The 19,887-nt window shown below is 42.0% G+C and overlaps 1 protein-coding gene across 1 annotated transcript in view; it reads right to left on the bottom strand.

Annotated features, from left to right (window-relative positions):
- Positions 1–3,142: 3,142 nt before the first annotated feature.
- ARSJ (arylsulfatase family member J) overlaps positions 3,143–19,887 on the bottom strand; it is a 32,011-nt gene continuing 15,266 nt past the window's right edge. The window contains exon 2 of the mRNA XM_010228098.2: positions 3,143–4,649. Coding sequence (XP_010226400.2) covers positions 3,251–4,649 — 1,399 coding nt within the window. The 3' untranslated portion in view covers positions 3,143–3,250. The remainder of the gene's footprint in view (positions 4,650–19,887) is intronic.

Genomic DNA, 19,887 nt, shown 5'->3' with positions numbered 1-19,887 from the left:
AGTGTTTACCCTGATACCTTCCCCAAGATTGGGCACACAACGCACCCTGAGACACACGTTGCCTGCAAAAACCTCCTGGGAGAGCCTTTAACTATTTACAACTCTGTAAAGCAAAAGTCCATCTGGAGAGCTCAGCACTGTCACCAAAAGCTAGAGATCACTGTACTAGTAGCGTGAATAGAAAAGCAGTGTACCAGAGCACAAAGGAAAATTGTAATGGCATATCTTCGCCTCAGAATATTTTCAATAAAAGATTCGGGAAGGTTTCCAAACTTTTTTTTTCCCTATTAAAACTGCTACCCAACTTTTGCCCTATACCAGGTCTGAGTAACGACATTAGGGGTATCCACTAAGAGCAGGTGGACTCAGAAACTGCCCTCCCACTGCCTTGGGTGCACGCTTGCCTCTGTGGTGCACAGCAGAAGGCAAACACAAACCCATCTAACTGCTCTGCTTTTGCACTGACCGCTTCCAAAACCTCTTGCTTTGCCCTGGGAGAGAAGATAAATAAATAATTATGGAGGAAAATGTAATAATGCTCCGCGGTTGCTTCACACCAATAAAATCCGAAGCAATGAGTAAACATTTCACGGATAGGGGAAGAATGTTGTTTGTACAATGACGACCCTTCATTACAGTGCCTTTATTTCTATTATGCCAAAAGATGATGGCAAAATTAATTAAAATGTCTCACTTTTGTTTTATATATAGATTACCTTATACATGTTCTAATTTTGGCCTATCTAAATGACCTTGATAAGTTGAAATATTATTCCTCCTTTCTGAAGCTGAGCTCAGTGTGTAACACAGGGGCATTTCAAAGAAAAATATAATGATTTATGTGTTAAGAAGTAAAGCAGACAGCTTATATTTTAAAAAATGAGTTCCTGCTTCCTAGATTGCTCTCATGAAATTGATTACTACAACGTAGATTCTTTCACAAAGTACAAAGCTATATAAAATGTGCCTGCACACTTTTACAAGTACATGTGTTATAACTGTCCCAGGCCACCTTAAATAGTGTCAAACTTTTCTCAAAGACAAAAAAAAGACAGTATATTTTATACACGATACTTTAGAGTATAGTATCTTAAGAGATTATTATAATTTCTTCTAAAGACATCAATATTGCATTTAAAAGAGCTGAGATTAAAGAACAGTTGGCTTCCTAATTAGTCACTGAATATTCTAGATCCTAAGTAAAGCTAGACTGATTCCTAAGAATCAGCCCATACAGTATGAAAGAGAGAATGACGACAACATTAAACACTTCTGTGGCTATACATTATTCTTTTTTGATTATTATTTATAGGTAGCTATTAAAAATACTCATCCATGACTAGCTAGTTCCTATGAGTTTGTTTGTTGACAGCTTTGTTCTGAGGTATAAATGCACATTTGCTAATTTACTTATTTTTGTTGCTATATGTCTGCAGCTAGATTTATTCCAAAAAGGATAGGTTGTTCTTGGTTTGTCAAGCTTGATTCAGATTTTAGTGTGCACTGGTTTTGCAAACCTTTATTTTTTCAGCAGTAATGCATTTGTACCACTGACTTGAGTCAAGTGAGAGTCCGATGGAAACCATGCTCATTTTCAGTTTTACCAGGATATATGATAGCTGTTGTTAACAAACAAAGCATCGATTTCACTTAATCTAATTAGTGTTGAGATTTACATACATTTATATATATATAGTAACACTTACCACAGAAGACCAAGAATCTGAGTACATCCATCGAGGCACCGAGAATTCTTTCTTTTCTTTTTTTTTCCCCCTCCTTTCCTCTCTCTCCCCTCTCCTCCCTTTTTTTTTAATTCAGATCAGTCACTTCAAAAAACAAAGTTGGAACAATGCCTCAAATTACACACATACTTGGAAGGAGGAGTTTTGTTTCAGAAGATTAATATCATAAAATCATCCCTGCACCAAGTAATAAACTTATTAAGTTCACTTAAAGAAGAACATGACTGCTATCTTTAATGCAGAAAGAGACAGACTACATTTATGAATGCCATAAAAATAAACTATTTTAATACATACATAAATAAAAGGTTTAAAGTAGATTTTTTCCCCCAAATCATAAAGATGGTCTAGCTTCTGTACAGAAACTGAACAATATACACGACTACTAAATTAAATAATCATTTTGTTACATTCAAAATAACTGGAGGCAAATACACAACAAAATGATGTACCTGAATCATTCTCCTTTCCTCATCCTGTCTACAGTATTTTCTTCCTTGTTTTACGGCACTCTGAGGATCTAGACTGTTAAATAAAACTCTCTGAATGATAGAGTTGAAGCAAAATTAATAATGAAAGGCAAAAAAAACCCAACCCTAGCACCCAAAGGGGTGCCTTGCATCACCCACTAATTAATGTTTTAAAGTAAGAGAACTGTGCTGTAACTGGAAGACTACCGTGCTATAAAATAAATTACGCCTTTTATGTACTGTACTATAGTTATCTTAAAGTGTTTAAGTATTACATTCACTTTGGTGATGTGCTTTTGTCTTTGACTATAATAAATTATTCAAGGCATGTGCTAGCTGTTCATGTGTGCTGAATAACAGCTTTCTGGTTTTACTGGAAGTGAGAGAAGCTTAGCACATCTAGGGAATTGAAAAAAAAAAAAGTTCTGATTTATATAAGAGAGACAGTCTAATTCAAAGCAGCTTTCTTCCTACCAGGCTATGCCACTGCCCTCCCTCTCAGCCCCCAACACACACACTTAAACACACACACACACCCACACCCAAAAAAAGTTAGTTTGATGGCTTTTGTTTTTGCTGTGCTGTATGAAAACTGGTGACTAACACTCTGAACGATAGAATTAGTCAAGCTTTGTTTTTCCTTTCTCCCTATGAATGATGTATCTATTTGAGAACATCTACCACTAACTTCTTCACTGTTTTCAAAAATTCAGACTAATCTAGGCATGAAAATACCCCACCATTTGTCCATCAAAAATGGGATTACTGAAGTTCGGCGTTATCCCCACTGTTCTTTGGAATGTAGTCCTGGTGGCTGAGCACCACTAATCCTCCAGAGGAGAAAGTTTGTCATGTGTGTCTGCATACACTCAAGGCAGTCTCTCAAGACTTCTTGTGCAGGTGGAATTTGAGAACAAAGGAGGAGATGAGAGCTTTCATCCATAGTGCAGAGCTGGCATTTCCAGCACGTTCTGTCAGAAGTTCAAGAAGGCCAAGCCAAGCTGACTTAGACTTGGCAAAAGAACGTGCTCACGTTTATCCACCATCAAGATGTGTGCGGCAACGAAAAGTTTGCCCTTTTTTCCTATTTGCTTTTTTCTTGTTCTTATTCTTTTGTTTATTTGCACCTTTATTTTTATCTCCTTTCTTTTTCTTTTCATCCTCCTTAAACCACGGACCCCAAACTCCTCCGTTGAGCTTGGGGTTACTCCGCGGGTCTTTAGGTGGATACCGAACAGGAACGGCAGTCTTATTGAACTGCGAGAGTCTCCGCAGCAACTCCTTCACGACATCTGGATACCTTGCAGAAAGGTCCACCCGTTCGTAGGGGTCAGCAGTTATGTTGAAAAGCCACACAGTTTTGCCAGCTGACCAAGAAATGCGTTCGTTATGCCAGCGATTAGGGCCTGCGTTGCTAAAAGCCTGAGGGGGTACCCAGTCACTATAGCCAGGATTTCCTGTCAGTAGTTTCCAGTGGTTCACTCGGATGGCTGACTGGATTGCTGTGTTCCAGATCCCATAGCCTGCTGCCCACGACCCATTTTTGGCTTTGGTATAAATGGGGTCGATATTGTGCAAGATGTCTACCCGCGGAGAACGTCTGCCTTCGCTAATGGTTTCCCAAATATCGTAGCCATCCAGCTGCATATCTTCATCAATCTGCCCTTCTGCCAGAGTGATCAAAGTAGGGAACCAGTCTGTGATGTGCACAAGCTCCTTACACACAGAGCCTTTGTTTTTCAGAAGCGGACTATGGACAAAACCAACAGCACGGATTCCTCCTTCCCAATAGGTGCCTTTGCTTCCTCTGAGAGGCCAGTTACTTCCTCCAGCTGTTGGCTGCCCACCATTATCTGAAGAGTATATGATTATGCTATTGTCATAGTAACCATACTTCTTTAAAGCAAGAGTTACGTTGTTTATGGCTTCATCCAAACAAGCCAGCATGGCAGCATATCTTCTCCTGTTTATGTTATTTATTGATCGGTAATGTTCAAAATACTTGCCTGGTGCCTGAAGAGGGGAATGGACAGCTTGGTAAGCAATGTATAAGAATATAGGTTTCCTGGGGTTGTGAGAAGCTAAGATTTGTTGTACTTTCTGCGTGTACATCTGTGTTGAGTAGATGCCATTGTCATGATCCCAAGCTGCGTTGTCGTTCTCATATAGGTCATAGCCACATATCCCAGGGCTGTCACATTTGAAATGAGTGTAATAATCACCACTGCCTAAGAGCGAGCCAAAAAAAGTATCAAATCCTCTCTGTGTGGGCATGCACTCTTTGCGATAAAACCCCAAGTGCCACTTGCCAACCATGTGGGTTGAGTAACCAACCTCTTTCAGCTTCTGAGGTAGCGTCACATTATCCAGGGGTAAACAGTTGGGCTGGGTGGGCCTTATGATAGAATGCTGAAGTCCTGTGTGTATCTGGTACCTGGAGGCAGAGAGGAGACAAACAGAGGTCAGGCAAGGAAGAAAAGAAACTCACTCATGAACACCTACGTGCATCCCTGCAGCGGAAAACATTCCTGCACGTGGAGTGATTTTTACTATGTAAATGACAAAGACCGACGCGGTTGGACTACAGCATTTGCTGAAAAGAGAGAATGACATCTGTTTCACTTTAGAAGCATTTAAAAAGTGGTTCCCCAAAGCTCTCTGGCCTCTGGGCAACAATACGGAACAAGTAACATGACACAGCAGCATCATATCCTCCTGCTGGCCTCATTTTTAACTTTTTAATTTCCTTTTAGCCCTGAGCAATATGAGATCTCAGAGGCAACGTGCTGCCTGTGAACCATCAGTTGCAGACTACTGTTTTAGAGGTAACAGTCAGACTCACAGACCTCTCTGGCATCCCTTATGCAAACGACCAAACGGAGAATGCCAGTAGCTGCACTGCTTTTTCCCAAGCAGGAACCTATGGTACGAACTAGTGCTCCCGAGTTTTGACCTGGGAGCAGCTCCTGCAGCACACGCAGCACTGAAGCCCTGGCGATTGCTGCTTCGGGGTCCTCCATCAGCAGTGCGCAACATGGGCCATTACTTAGAAGAGATATTACTAATATTATAATAACTGAATCAGCTGCCAGCATGCTCATTACGGAGCCTGGCTCTGCTCCCCCCTGGAGTCTGGAATACTTACACTTCCACACTCTGGCATTTATCTCCTTAGCAAGAGGCCCAAATATACCCACACTGCCAATATTGTGGCCAAAACATGCAGGAGATGTTTCTTAGCAGTCACTCTAAAGCAAAGCATAATTTCATCATTAGGTCTCTTGTTCAGCAGTCATTTTCTGTCCTAAGTTGTCAAAGAAATGTTACTTCTACAAACTGAGAGTTAGTCAAAATGTTTTTATACGTAAGGTCATAACTTTTTAAGGTAGCTTGCTTTCCTCTGCAACAAGTTTTCACATGCTCCCATTTTGCAATGATTATCAAAAATTAGGTTGATTAATATGATTTTTACAATGCCTCATAACTTGCTAGTGGTAAACATATCCATAGCATATAAAGATACTGGACTTTGAACATGTAATAGCAGTATATTAAAAGGATACGATAATAAATTCTGAAATATAGTCAATGTGTAAAGAATACATATGGCATCCATATGACTAGAAAATGAATTCAGTATGGGCAGTAGTAAGTATCAAAAAAAAAAAGCCAGGAGATCAGTTAGATGCTAAAAATAAAATATAACAGCACTTTGTAACCTGAGGAAGGCTTTTCTCTAAGTAAAAGAATAGATTAAATTCTCAGTCATAAGTAAAATTGCTAGGTATGTCACTATGAAGCTTCTTTAAAAATCTTTTATTATTTTTTGGTAGTAGGAGCTTGGAGGTCTTTGCATGCTTTGCTAATATTCCAAATCTGATTAGCTTCCTGAGCTATCTAGAAAATGAAAAACTCTAGGGTCTGCAGGTCCAGAAACAACTTAAAACCTGCTTTCATATGATGCCTTCCCAGCCAAAATCTTGGAAGGCAACAGAGCTGCCTTTAATGCCTGCCAATCTGTAATAATTGCGTAAGTTCCATTTTACTCTCGAATTTGTTTTCGCAGAACCAGAAGCTCCAGCCTGGCTCACGCATCGCAGCAGCCCGTGGGGTTGCACTGCCCCTTGCAGTGAGCGCCGGCGCTGCCCCTGTCCCGCGCCCGCCGGCGCTCTCCCGGGAGCGCCGCTCCTCCCTGCTCCCCGCGCGGGGGCTGCAGCCCGGCCACACAACTGTCCCAGATACACAAGCGGGCGCCGAGGCAGGAGATGCTGCAGCAGTTGGAGCACGCTCTTAAAATCCTGCCTCCTCCCGCAGTTTTAGTAGAATAGTTCCTGCCTACTTAAACCTTCAACGTTTCCTCTGTCTTGACAGAGGACAGAGCAGGACCACAGCACAGTCGGCCCATGCCTCCCTGAGAAGCCAACTTTGCCGAAAGTCCCACCTTTCTCTAAAGTAATGGAAGTAATTATTATTATTATTATTATTTTTTAAAACCAGAGACGCCTCCATCCTTCTCCATGATGCTGAAGCCGGACCTAGGGGTGAATGGCCAACAGCCTGGGGGGACAGCCAACAGGCCACGTCTTCCACACTGATTTGCCTCTTGGCAAAGCTACGCGCCAGGTAAAATACTCATACACAGACAATTTCACACAGACAATTCCTAAACAATACTCAGCTTCCCTAGCTAGGGCTTTTCAATCATATACCCAAGCATGAAATTCCTATGATGTAAACCTGACAAATATTTAACCAACCAATATCAAGACTTAGCCTCAGTTATATATGTTCTTAAGAAACTACCTGGTATACAGCAAGGCATCCTATTTGAGCAATCCCCTCAGGAAATTATTTCATATGCTGGCTACAATACACATGTAAGCATATCGTCTTTCGGCTTTCACTGCAAATGTTGCTAATTCTTCAGAATAAATTGGTTGAATTTAGTCTCAAATGCAGAAAGCAAATTATGATGATGAATCATCTGGAATTTGTTATTATAATTACACCATTAGTAAGCAATTAAATATAAGTAAATACTGACAGGCCACAGCATCTAAATTCTAAATGCCTCAAATTTGAAAAATGCCCACAGCTCTTATGGCACAGGAAGGTAACCAAAATTTGTCTGAAATGCTCAGTTAATAATATGCAACTGAAAAGTATAAACAATTATTTTCATTTATTGCAGACTACACATGGATGGCTCTTCACTGAGCATCTTCTGTTTCTTCTAGTTAGTACAGAAGCGGTTCAGGCGCATACAGAAGAGCCCCGGGCTGTGGGTTCCAGCTAAGGCAGCTGTTGAGCGCTCGTTGCCTGTTGCACAACTTTGTTCACCCGTTTGCAGCGGAAGCTTTAGAGCAAGACATTCCCAGAGAGAGCCGTGGTGGTGACCTGGCAAACCCTTCAGCTCATGGGTGACGGCAGGAATACTTCACAGGTTTCTCGAACCGATGAACCAACCAACCAACCTCCGGTCCCAAGGTTATGCTCATGATGCAACTTTCCAGGGTAACTCCCTTTCTCTTTCAGTGCACAAGGGCAGCTGTTTGCTCAAGCGCTCACATTCTTTCTTGATCTAAATTACCACAATGACACTAAAGTCGATTTGACCTGAGCTTGAGGAATACATTAACATTGGAAGGCATCACTTCCCACTTCTTATGCCATAGTAAAGCTAGATTAATTCCCAGCTTTTATCTGGAAAGCAAACCAAAATGGATCAATAATGCTACATATTAATCCCTGCACGTTCTCATCGCTATGGGCCCAAAGCAGGGTGAAAGAGTGAAGGTCTGCGGAGCACGAGAGGCTCCCCTGGCTCCACGTCCCTGGAGGCTCTGGCAGTCTCGTGCACAGCCAGGGAGCCCCCCTTAGAAACAGCTTCCCTAGGGGTTTTCCTCCCAAGAGTTTTCCCCTGAACTTCAGGGTGGGTTCTCCACTGAGAAAGCAGCTGGGAGGTTTCTAATTTTGTAATGTGCATGTATGAAACTGCTGATTTTAAGATTTCATAATTTCAAAATTCTGGATTGTCTTCAAACACAGACTCCTTTAAGGCTTACTGAGGATTAACAAAGAAGCACAGCTTGAAGTTTCTAGTTTCAACAACTTAGTAGTCAGTATATGCAAAAGAAAAAAAAATTATGTTTATATAGCTCAGGAAATATTGAAGAATTTTCTCATTTTTTTTCAAATTATGTCTAGGCTAGAATTTAATATAATATTTTAGTTACATCCTGAAGCTTTGTTTGCAGTGGTTTGAAGCTTTAGCACTGAGTTCACACAGTGGATCCTTTGGAGAAACTGCTTCTTTGGAACTGGAAGCTGTGCAAAAGCTCTTCTGCGTCCAGCCTTCCCAACAGGCTGGCCACGGGCACAGCAGAGCTCTGCAAAGCTCCTGAGCAGACACAGGCCAACAAGGAAGAAAAGTACATGAAAATACAATTCTGCATCAAAAATATCTTGCATAAAATGTAAATGTTTTCTGCTGAGTCTGCTCAGGATTTTTCTAAGCATTACTTTGAACCACAAGCTCAAATCAGAGTATGAAGCTGGAAAAGGTGGCTTTAGGCAGGTTGTTATAGAAGACATTGGGCAGCGTGAGAGCTAAGCTGATTTAAATGAGATGTAAATGAATCCACCACAGCTTCACAAGATTGCTGAAAGCAGCCACTGAGTAGTCCCTTCAGACTGATAACTATAAACACATAGCCTGCAGCCACAGGGCTGCTTCTTCATTTTGCATGAAGTATCTGTTCCTGGAAAGTAAAGTGTTTTCTGATTTTTAATGTCTTTTTATTTTTAATCTTTTCTTAACCAGATATGGACCACACGTTTTGCCTTGCTAAATCCTTAGCACACTTAGACAGAGTAGGCACCTCAGCATCTTTCGTGGCAGTAAGTTTGAGCCTCCTTAGCACGTAGACAAGCCTAGGCTTACCGAGCGCTGTCAGTAAGGAAGAGAGTATTCTGGGGCCAATGGTCGGTGGCAACTCGGTACCATTCAGCGTGGCTACATTTTCTAAACGCTAGTATCAAAGCTTTGTTTCTTGGGCAGTCTCCTCCTCAAGAACAAGCTTAAGCAGTGTGAAGCCTGTACTACACCAATGACAGGTTGCCCGTCAAAACCAGCAGCTCCTGCAGCAGCCTGGGGACAGATGTTCCCTCTGCCCTAAGTTTCGGGTACTTGACTCCAAAATAACATCGCAAGTCACAGCTACGGCTTCAGTTCAACATATATCTAAACCCGAGCGCGAGTTCAGTGAGGCAGATGGCTGGATCAGGACCAAAACAAGCAGGCAGAATGTGCCATGAATATGAGCATTGAGGTATGGAAATAGCTCACAGGCCAGCCACGTAGCATTTTGTTCAGTTATAATTCTGAACAACACTAAGGAGAGAAGGGAATGCCTTATACAGTAGAACATGATCCACCACAAAATATACTCTTTGGCTAGATAATTCGAATTAAGGATGAAAAGGTGTGTTTGGTATGTTGCCTATTTTTTTCCATCTGCTTAATGTTGTTGGTAAGATATCCCAATTATCTACATTTTCCCAGTGGTTTGAACATGGTATGAAAAACTTTTATCAACATAGGCAAGTGGCACCTTTACCAACACATACACCAGAATAAACTCTGTATGAGCCGTCCCTATATCATTTAGCCTTTTTTATGTTTTGGCCTAGAACATCATAACTTTTACAACTGAGGTGGGAGGCAGGCCGGGGGCAAATGATTGCAGCCATCTGGGCCAGAGAGGCAGCTGTAGATCTGTATGAGTCTAAATGTAAGCGCTGAACTCTTGAGGGCTTGCCCTGTGTTGGCTGTCATAAAACAAAGCTGAAGTTTTCACACACAGACATACACACACACACACATTGATTTCCTCTCCAGCTGTATACCTTGAAGTTTTATCTACTTATAAATCAGAGTAGAAAAATCCCACTTCTAAACCAAGTGTGTACAGAAAAAGAGAAAGCAAACTTATTTATTGTTTTGTCACTCGGGTCGTGTTACTGCAAACATTTCACTCGAGAGATTCTCAATACTACCTTCCAAACATTTCTATCAACTAAGGCATTTCCAACAAATATAGAAGAAAAAAAGGCTAATGATTTATTTGTGGACTAAATTTGACAGATTTTGTTCAGATTACCTTCTTCCAAGGACCGCAGGAATTGAGGTATCCTTGTTTAACTGAACATTATTTGGGATCACTGGACATTCAGTCTTCTGAATGAAGACTTTCACCACTATATTACTCAGACCACGAACAGTTTTTATCACCCTGCACACGGGACCACCAACCAGAGTTACATGAACAAAAATAAACATTTATCCACAGCAACAACCAGAGAGGGCTTCAGCAAGCTCTGTGGGGCGCCTGAGAAGCCCTAGCAAAGCCCTGAGTGCCTCCCCTGCTCTCGGGCCACAGGATGAAGGCAGGAGCAGATCGCTGCGAGTGGCTCTGGGCTGCGGCCAATCTTGCACCTCGAGGGATGTGTCCCCTTCATCTGTCCCATCTCTTGGGGATCTCCTTCTGCCTCCCCAGGAGCAGGGCAGAGCTTGGGGAACAGCAAGAAGGAAAGCTGGCTCCTGAGTTGCTAGTTTTGAGGGAACCATAACCAAGCCGGCAGAGCAAACAAACCAAAAGCTTCATCTGCACTTCCTTGGGGTTACTTGCCCTGCTTACAAGCAGCAGCTCATGCATGGAAAAAATAAAATTGTTTAATGCCTGTCAAGCAAAGGTTTCATCTTTAATGAATTAAACAAATTAAACTGTAATGAGCAATTTCATAGACTAACTCCCATTTTTATGAAATATTAAGTTCTCAACATATCTGCTCTTCACCTTTTCTGCCATTGAGACAACGTATCTGTTCAAAATGCCGGGATAAAAAGGACAAAGCAGCACGCAGCAGTGAGGACCAGCTGGAACACACATGTGGAATCCTGGGCTGCATTAAGAAGAGCATCTCCAGCACGTCGAGGGAGGTGATCCTGCCCCTCTACTCAGCCCTGGTGAGGCCACATCTGGAGTATTGTGTCCAGTTCTGGGCTCCACAGTACAAGAGGGATGTGGAGCTGCTGGAGAGAGTCCAGCGCAGGGCTACAAGGATGATCAGGGGCCTGGAACATCTGCCCTATGAGGAGAGGCTGAGGGAGCTGGGCCTGTTCAGCCTGGAGAAGAGAAGGCTGAGAGGGGATCTAATCAGTGTATATAAGTACCTCAAGGGAGGGAGTGCAGAGGACGGGGATGGTCTCTTTTCAGTGGTGGCCACTGATAGGACTAGAGGAAATGGCCGGAAACTGAAACATCAAAAATTCCACAGGAACTTAAGGAAAAATTTCTTGACAGTGAGGGTGACAGAGCACTGGAACAGGCTGCCCAGAGAGGTTGTGGAGTCTCCTTCTCTGGAGATCTTCAAAACCCGCTTGGACGCAGTCCTGTGCCACGTGCTTTAGGTGTCCCTGCGTATGCAGGGGGGTTGGACTAGATGATCTCTAGAGGTCCCTTCCAACCCTAAGCATTCTATGATTCTATGATTCTATGTGTGGCTGCTGTTTTCTTTGCCCTGAGTCCACTGCAGCTATGGAAATGGAGCACAACATTTCCAGCCTTATCACAGAAAAAAAAGAAAAAAAAAGTGACCGCATAATCAGTGCTCTTCATTTCGTGTCTACATGCAAATGACGTGAAAACAAGTTTGCCTAAATACTTCGCATGCTAGTCGCACATCCAGCCACTTCCACCAAATTCTGGGCTCTCGGCTAAAAATAGTCCCATAATCGATATGCTACACATAAAAAAAAAAAAAAATCCAGCACTAAGTTCATGACCATTCTGGAGCTGCACTCAAGAGAAGAAGTTCACATAAATAGACTTGTTGTCTGAAATAATTCAGAAAAAACATCTTTTTTTTAGATGTTTGTGTAGGTCCATAATTACAGCCTTTACAGTGTATTTATTTGAAATCAAAAGGCAAGCAACCGGGATAGAAAATATTATTATGAGATGAACCTTTCAGCCCTGCCCGAGTCGTTCTTCTAGAAGGAAAATGAACAAGAGGGCCTGGAGAGAGGCGGGAAGCCACGCACTGGGGAGCAGAGGGATGTCCCCTTGCGCCGCTTCGCAGAGCGCTCTGGGACCCTGCTGCCCCGAGGGAGGCGGGACGAGAGCAGCAGGGACAGCGGCTCCGCACGCAGCGCTCGGAGGCTCTTCCCCGCGCTGCTGCACGGGGCTCCCCAGCAGCGGCACCAGAAGAGCATCCCCCACCTTAACCCAGGGGCTGGTCACGGCTGCGGCTCCAGGGCGACACGCTCGCGGACACCGCTAACGGCCTAGACCAGCCATTCCTGTAGAGAGGGCGAACTCCAGCATGCCGGGGGGTCTCGTTGAAACATTCTGCCCAAAATAATGTATTAATTGAGAATAAAAGGCAATTTTACATGACCAGAATACAAATAATTGCCATGTACATGTATGAATGTTTTCAGCTTACAATGTTGAGGTTGGAATTCATAATTCTGTAAGAGGCCAGGAAAATTTGTTCAGATTTATAGAAAGGACAGTTTATCCAAAGACTACACCTGAGCAATATGAAAAATATCCATTATATATCTGCCTTTCATAAAAGCACATCCTTCATTCAAACAACATTTTATCAGGATCGATAGTTGAGAGCATTCCATAAGGTAGCACCCAAACATTCATTTGCTTATTCCATAATTAAACAATATTATGACATTGGAAAGTCTGACAGCTTATTACACTTTATGAGCTCAGAGCTTTACTTAGAGCTTCAGAGACTTCAAGTATTGCAGACACCTTCACATCACACCCAAACTTTGTGAAAGCTATTTTCTGCATCAACCATTCAACATCTACATAAACATACCACAGTTTCATTACGTTATTCAGCTTAAGGATATAATCAGCCACTGAATTCAGAAACCTTATTTAAGGCTTGATAACTCATTTAGTTACAAGTAAGTTATTGGAAGCAGGCTAATCAAGTGGTAATGCCATTACCTCTCCCTAGTATTTATATAACTCCCGCTCTACTATATCAATGTCTCAAGCTCAAGTGTCTCTAGGCAACTATTACAGAAAATAGGAATTAGGTATTAATTAAGGGCACTAGAATCTAACTACTTAAATAGAAGGATCTATTAATCCCATTAGTTTCAATAGAATACTCTTTCAGATAATACCCAGTGTCATCAAGATATCACATTGAATCCGTAAGTTAATTTATGGCACTCTTTTCTAGTGTAAAGGTTCACTGTGAACACTAGATTGATTAAGAATTATTTTTGGATGATTGTTTCTGGCTATCTCAACTTTCTTACTCTATTTGTTCTGCCTGATATAGCTTATAATGTAACATTATTGTGAAAAAGCGAAAGGTATAGACTTTCATGAAGAGAAAGTTATTATCCCTCTTTTATCTCCCATATATCACACACCAATTCAACACAGCAGGATACCCACCCATAGCAATGTGGCATAGCTGAGCAGTCACGGTCTATATACATCTTTCTAAACACCTGTAAGTTAACTGCTGACAGGTCAATAACCTATTGACAATATTTTTTGTTTCCCCAAAACTAAGGAAGCTGGAGTGCACAATCCTCCAACTTCAAGCTTTACACGGGCTCCAATGCTTCCCCAGACACCTCCCATTTAAAGCCTTTGACACCAGCTGCATTCTTGTCAGCAAAATGAGGATGTTTGTCACTGTAGCCTCCACAGGTACCTTGGGAAAGCAGCATGCCAGGAATCAGCTCATGCCACTCCAGAGCTTCATTGCCCCAGAAAAGCTACAGACCTGATAACAGGAAGAACAGCTATACCTGCTTTGAACAAAAATGCATTTGGACTTCTCAACAACTTAGATGCTTTGCTGTGCTGACATTTACTGCCAATAGCAGTGGTACTGAATCATTAGCAGGAGGAATAACCTTGACTTGAAACTGAGGGCTGGGAGCCAAGAGACATGTTTTTTTCTGAGCCCTGCCATAAATTTCCCGCATAGTTCTTATCCTGAGCATTGCAACTGAACTCTAATTCTTCTGTCCTTCTGACACTTTTGTATTAGTTTGTTAGTCCTTTGTATTTCTCATCCTTTTAAGCCAAGATGATACTTTTGTTCTTTTGCACAGCATAACAGAGGGACAACCACTAATGTGCAAGATGTCCTTTTTACTCTCCAGATAAATGCTGTAGAAAGCAAAGGGAGAATAGCACCCTGCTGCTAAAGCTAGTTTCTAATTGGATTTGTCAAGATACAGCACTTACAAAATGCCTCCTTCCTTCATTACTAGTTATCTACATATTCTGTCACATACTGCTGGCTACTCAACTAGACTGTACTTTCTCATTAAATTCAGACTGTCGTTAGTGCTATTGGGCTTTCCTCCTTCCTGATTTACTTGAGAAACACTGTATTAAAAACACAACCAACCACATCATGTAAGGCCATTTTCTCCTTAAGACAATGACTGGTGGTCATGTGGCATCACGTGCAGTTTCCAAAGAAGCACTATATTAAAATAATGAAACAGTGTTTCAGCCTGGGTCCCTGATGAGAAATGCCTGACTGACAACAGCGGGAAATGAAACATCCTTGTTTACTCACAAAAGCGATTCAGGGTGGGATTCAAATGCTTTCCTTGCTGTTGCCTGAACAGATGTAGCTGTAGGAGTGTCTTTGTAACACAGAAAAGAAGGAATGAGGAGCAATGTGTCAGTGCTGCCAATCATGTAATGTGACAAATTTTAACTAACATAGAGACACTACATGCAATATGATACAGCACAAAGGAAAGTCCAATTTCTGTATTCAGAGCACGACGTCTTTCCTTCTTTAAAGACTTATGTATTTCTGCAAAACAATGAAAGCATAGTCATAAATATACTCTTAAATGTTGTCAACAGATTATCTCCCAAAAGCTCTATTATGTTGAGATTGAAATGGATACAAACAACCGTGGCAGGTACAATATTCAGCTCATTGCAATCCATCCCTCATAGCAGACAGAAAAAAAAGACAAAAACCAAAAAGGCCAAGGGCAGCCGCCGTGCGCTGCCTGCGCGGCGCCCACGCTGCCAAGGCCGCGGCGCCTGCGCTCCTCTCCTCTCCCCCCATCTCCTGCGCCATGAAAGAGGGGAGAGCAGGACGCCGTTAGCAAGAGGCTGAGCCTAATGGTGTCTCTGCTGTTTTGGCTTCCCTGCAATTGAATAACCAACCTTTATTTCCCTCCTAACTTCCGATGGGCAAATCAAGCAGAACAGTGCTAGCTTGAACGTCACAGCTGCATCACAGCTGCGTCCCTACTTCTTGCTAACCCTCAGTAATTTTGCATCCATCCTGGCCTTCAGTACCATCCTGCTTTATTATTTGCATTGTGAAAGTTTCTAGGAGCCCAACAGAAACTGAGGCCATACGGCAACAGGCGAGGAAATAAAACAGAGTGTAAGACAGGGCGTGAGTGGAACAGGCACCTGCCCAGTGTCATTCCCACCAAAATCCAAAAACCCTGACTCTTGCCTGGGTAATGGTTATTTCTAATAACACATAAAAACATAAACACACATGCTATAAAACCTCAATGTTTCAATGAATCCAGGATCCATCCTGCTCTACAGTCAAACCAAAGGATGTTCACAGTTGCATTTATCTTGTTGGGCCATATGCCATTCTTACTTCTCTACTCCATGATGACACAGCCACCTATATTACACAGACAGAATGAGCATAAATTATGATTTTTTATTACTAACTGATTGCATATATTGTCATGGCCCATGAATTTCCATCAGTAACTTCAACAGTTGAAAGGAGAAAAACAAAACAAAAAAGAAATGCTGCAAGTTAAAAAGGCCAATTAAGAAAAAATGAAGCAATTTAGATTGTCATCTTTTGGCAAGTGTGGCATTTTAGTTTCCCAAAGATTTCTTTGGAACCATGAGAACTAAAATCCTTTCTAAAAATATGAAAGATAAAAGCAGCGAGTCTTTGCAAACCAGTAGTTATTACTGAAAAAAAGAACAAAACAAAAACCCAAACAAACTACATCCACATTTATCAAAAAGTTAGCCTCATTAAATAGTTATAGAGCTCCGATTCAGGAAATTTCTTGTGGAGAGCACTTCCACAGCTGCTTCAAGTCCATGAAGTCAGAAGGCAAGCACATGTTGCAGCCCTTTCTTGAATGGGATATTTTTAAGCACCTACCTGTTCCTGAACTCTGGCCTAAATGCGAAATGCAAAAAAAACTAATTGTGGAAAACTAATTTTCTGCACTTAGTCACAATGAACATGGCTTAGAAATGATGCATCAGTATAGGAATCAGAGAACAGCACAGAACTGAACTACTACATTCAGAAATGGCATATATTCCAAGATAACTGCAAAAAAAGCCATGGCTGGACACATTTTCACTTGAAATATGCCAGGTTTGGTTGTGAAATATGAAAGAAAGTTTTATGCTGCTTCTTTAATTCTTTGCAATGTCACATAAGCTCCTTCTATCACTTTATTTTCACAACAGCTTAGAAATATTTTATGAACTAAGGAATATGGGGAAAAAATTCTCTTTCAATGCAGATCAATCCCGAATTCTACCAGAAAAATACCATGGTTGTGTAACTCTGCATATCTCTGCATACATGAAATTACAGGTGACTCACACTAAGGCTGCTTTGAGGCTACTGCAGACTAGCATTCAGTGCTTCATCAAGTGCACAAGGCCTGTGTGGTATTTTGGAAAAAGAAGAGAATGACTAATGCTTGATATTATATATATAGTCCAATATGTATCACCACCAAAGTATTTCAGCACTACATAGTTAAGTCTGCATTAACTACATTTTGTGAAGCCCTCCAAACTTTTCAGGTTTAGAGGGAATAAAGGAAAAAGTTTCCATCTGTCTTCAGGATCATTCCTGTATGATGAGAGGAGAGGAAAAATAAAAATAAAATAATAATAAAAAATCCAGCCTCAAACTTGCAGCTAATTGCAGTTCTGGAATTCTTCAAGAGTCTGATTGGTTTTCCTAGGAAATGTCTACTTTTCTTCTGAAGTTACGCATGTTCCCTATACAACACCTGAAATAGCTGTTCAAACTGCTTTTCAGTTGACCTCATTTCTTTTCCTTCCAAATATAGAAATATCCTTTGCATCGGCTGCACTGAAGAATCTTGTGTGCTAAAATAAAATCCTCCCTGCATCACCGGGCTCCCCTGCTGAGGTCACTGGCACACAGCAATACGGACACCAGCGGCTCACCCACAACCACCTCCAAGTGCCTTCTGCTCTGGCTTCGGTGGTTTTCCTATGTATGAATGTCACTGCTCCGCCCAGATTCACGCAGTTAGCCCTCTGCAAGATTTCACGAATTCAGTGCGTCTTGCACAGATTTTCCTCATTTGAAATAGCTTAATCAGTAGCCAGCCCAGACAGATATTTATGTAGCCATCTTTTCCCACTGCTTGTAAGAATTTTCCAGCATGCCAAAAGCACTTCTTAAATAATTAAATCTGGCCAGCTTTCCAGTGAAATAATTTTTCCATCAGAAAATTTCATTAGCATATCCAGTGACACCCAGTTCAAACCGGAGTACCCGAAGTTCAAACCGGAAAAAGCCTCGGGATCAGGAGGGAGAGATGAGCCAGCCTTTCTCCTGCGGGCTGATGCCCGGGACCGGGGCTCCCCCGCTGTTCCCCGGAGCCGCTCTTGCTTCGCTGCATCCCCGAGGGGGCTCGCGCCGCGGCGCAGCTCAGAGCACGGCCGGGGGCTCCGCGCTCCCCCCGTCTCCAGGCCCATGAGGAGCAGAACAGCTTGGACGGGGAGACGGACCCCCCATCACCGACAGCTACCGAGCCTGCGCCGGGTACGGGAGGGCCACGTCAAGCTCCTGAATCAACAACTTACACGGACATCGGAGTCTCAAGACTAGCTTCGAGTTATTTAAAGGAACTTTGTTATTCTTTTTGCCTTAAAAGTGCCCTTGTTAGAATAGGACAGAAACAGCAAAATAGGACGCCATCCACAAAAGGCACAGTTCACACATCCTATGCAACTGCCAATAAAAACAGCGATATTCTATTAGTAAGAAATATAAAACCCAACAAAATAATCAATATGGCACTTTCCTCATTCACCTGCTTTGCTCTTGCTTTCTAGCTTGAATTGTTTGTTTTTGCTCCCTTCCCTTGGGATAAAAGAAAAAATCCTCTAAAAAATCTGCAATTTGTAAGGTATGCAAGACAGGAAAAAAAAAACAACACAACTCCCTCAACATTAGTGACAGAAATTCAAGTGCATGACTAATATGGAGCTCTTGAGTAGACTATAAATTGAAAACACACCTTTAAATTAGTTTGCTGATCAAGTAGACACATGCAAAGCACACTCCATCTTTTAATAAATCCCCCTGCCCCATTATCCACCATCCTGCCCTCTCACCAGAAAGATGGTTTCCCCTACTCGCTCCCTCAGGAACAGGCCTGCAAGATTCCACTTCTGCCTCAACAACTCACGACCACTTCAATTTTTTTCCTAATTATGAAAATTTTTGTTTAAATAGTGCTCCTTGTTTAAACAGTGTTTGAGGGGCGCCCAGCGCTCCCTGAAAGGGGCTCGTTGGGACTGCAGCAGGCCTGGCTGCCTTGCACCTACCTGCCGGTAAGGGGCAAACGCAGCTTTAGCTCCCTCCAGTCAATGAATTCTGCAACCCGAATCCTGCATTGCGATTGCCTTTATCCCTCCCTGTATGTTTCTCTATGTAACAGCTGAAAATTCTTATCATCAAAAAAAGCAGTCCATTTTTAAATCATACCAAGAACATTGGTAGATTTTTTACATGGAGTTTCGTAGCTAGCATTTCCTTCCACGTAAGAAAACCACGCGTCTCATGTTAAATACAGCCTTGTAAATAACAACTTCATTGGCTCTTAAATTTAGATTCATGCAACTAAGAAAACAAAGAAAAATTATTCTGACAAAGTAGTAAGAGATAGATGATGTTTCTGAGATGTACAGCAATTACAGGGCAGACTGCAGTCATTAATTTAGCTAAGCATATTAGTAAAGTGGCTAATCTGGACTACAGTGCTGGAGACAGATGAAGTTTTCTCTCTGTCTCTCCTGTTTCTTGGTCATTTCTTGTGTTATCTGGCAGACAAGAGTAGGACCAGGCTGAGATTGACTGTGTTTGCATTTGGTTATATCTGCAAGTCATCTAGAGACCACTTTTACGTGATCTCTGTCCTTTGCTAAGATTTCCTACTAGGAATGATTGCAGTTTACGGAACGAAGTCAGCAGTGCTTGGGCACTTTGGGTAAGAGACCCTGAATTAATGCACTTCTGAGGGCATTCTGAGAAGGCAAAGGAGTGCTCTGTCACGTTTGCTTTCCAAAACAAAGTCACTAACAAGTTTGCTCTAGAGCATTGTAAACCTGGCATATTATCATCCACGCCAACGCAACTGAAATTATTAATTGGTAATAACGGACGGCAGCAGATTTTGATCCATTTGATCTTGTAGGGGTGAAATAAGTTTACTAGGAATGTTAAAATCCAAACTCTCAAAAAGATCTCCACCCCTCCCCCCCAAAAAAAGATGACGATTGTTTAGGCAGGATGTGTTTTTAGCT

This window comes from Tinamus guttatus, unplaced genomic scaffold, assembly GCF_059628265.1.
Source record: "Tinamus guttatus ecotype Peru unplaced genomic scaffold, ASM5962826v1 Tinamus_guttatus_pri_ptg000202l, whole genome shotgun sequence".
In the NCBI taxonomy this organism is placed as follows: domain Eukaryota; kingdom Metazoa; phylum Chordata; class Aves; order Tinamiformes; family Tinamidae; genus Tinamus; species Tinamus guttatus.
Note: the sequence above shows the minus strand (reverse complement) of the source record. Positions and strands in the feature narration are given on the sequence as shown.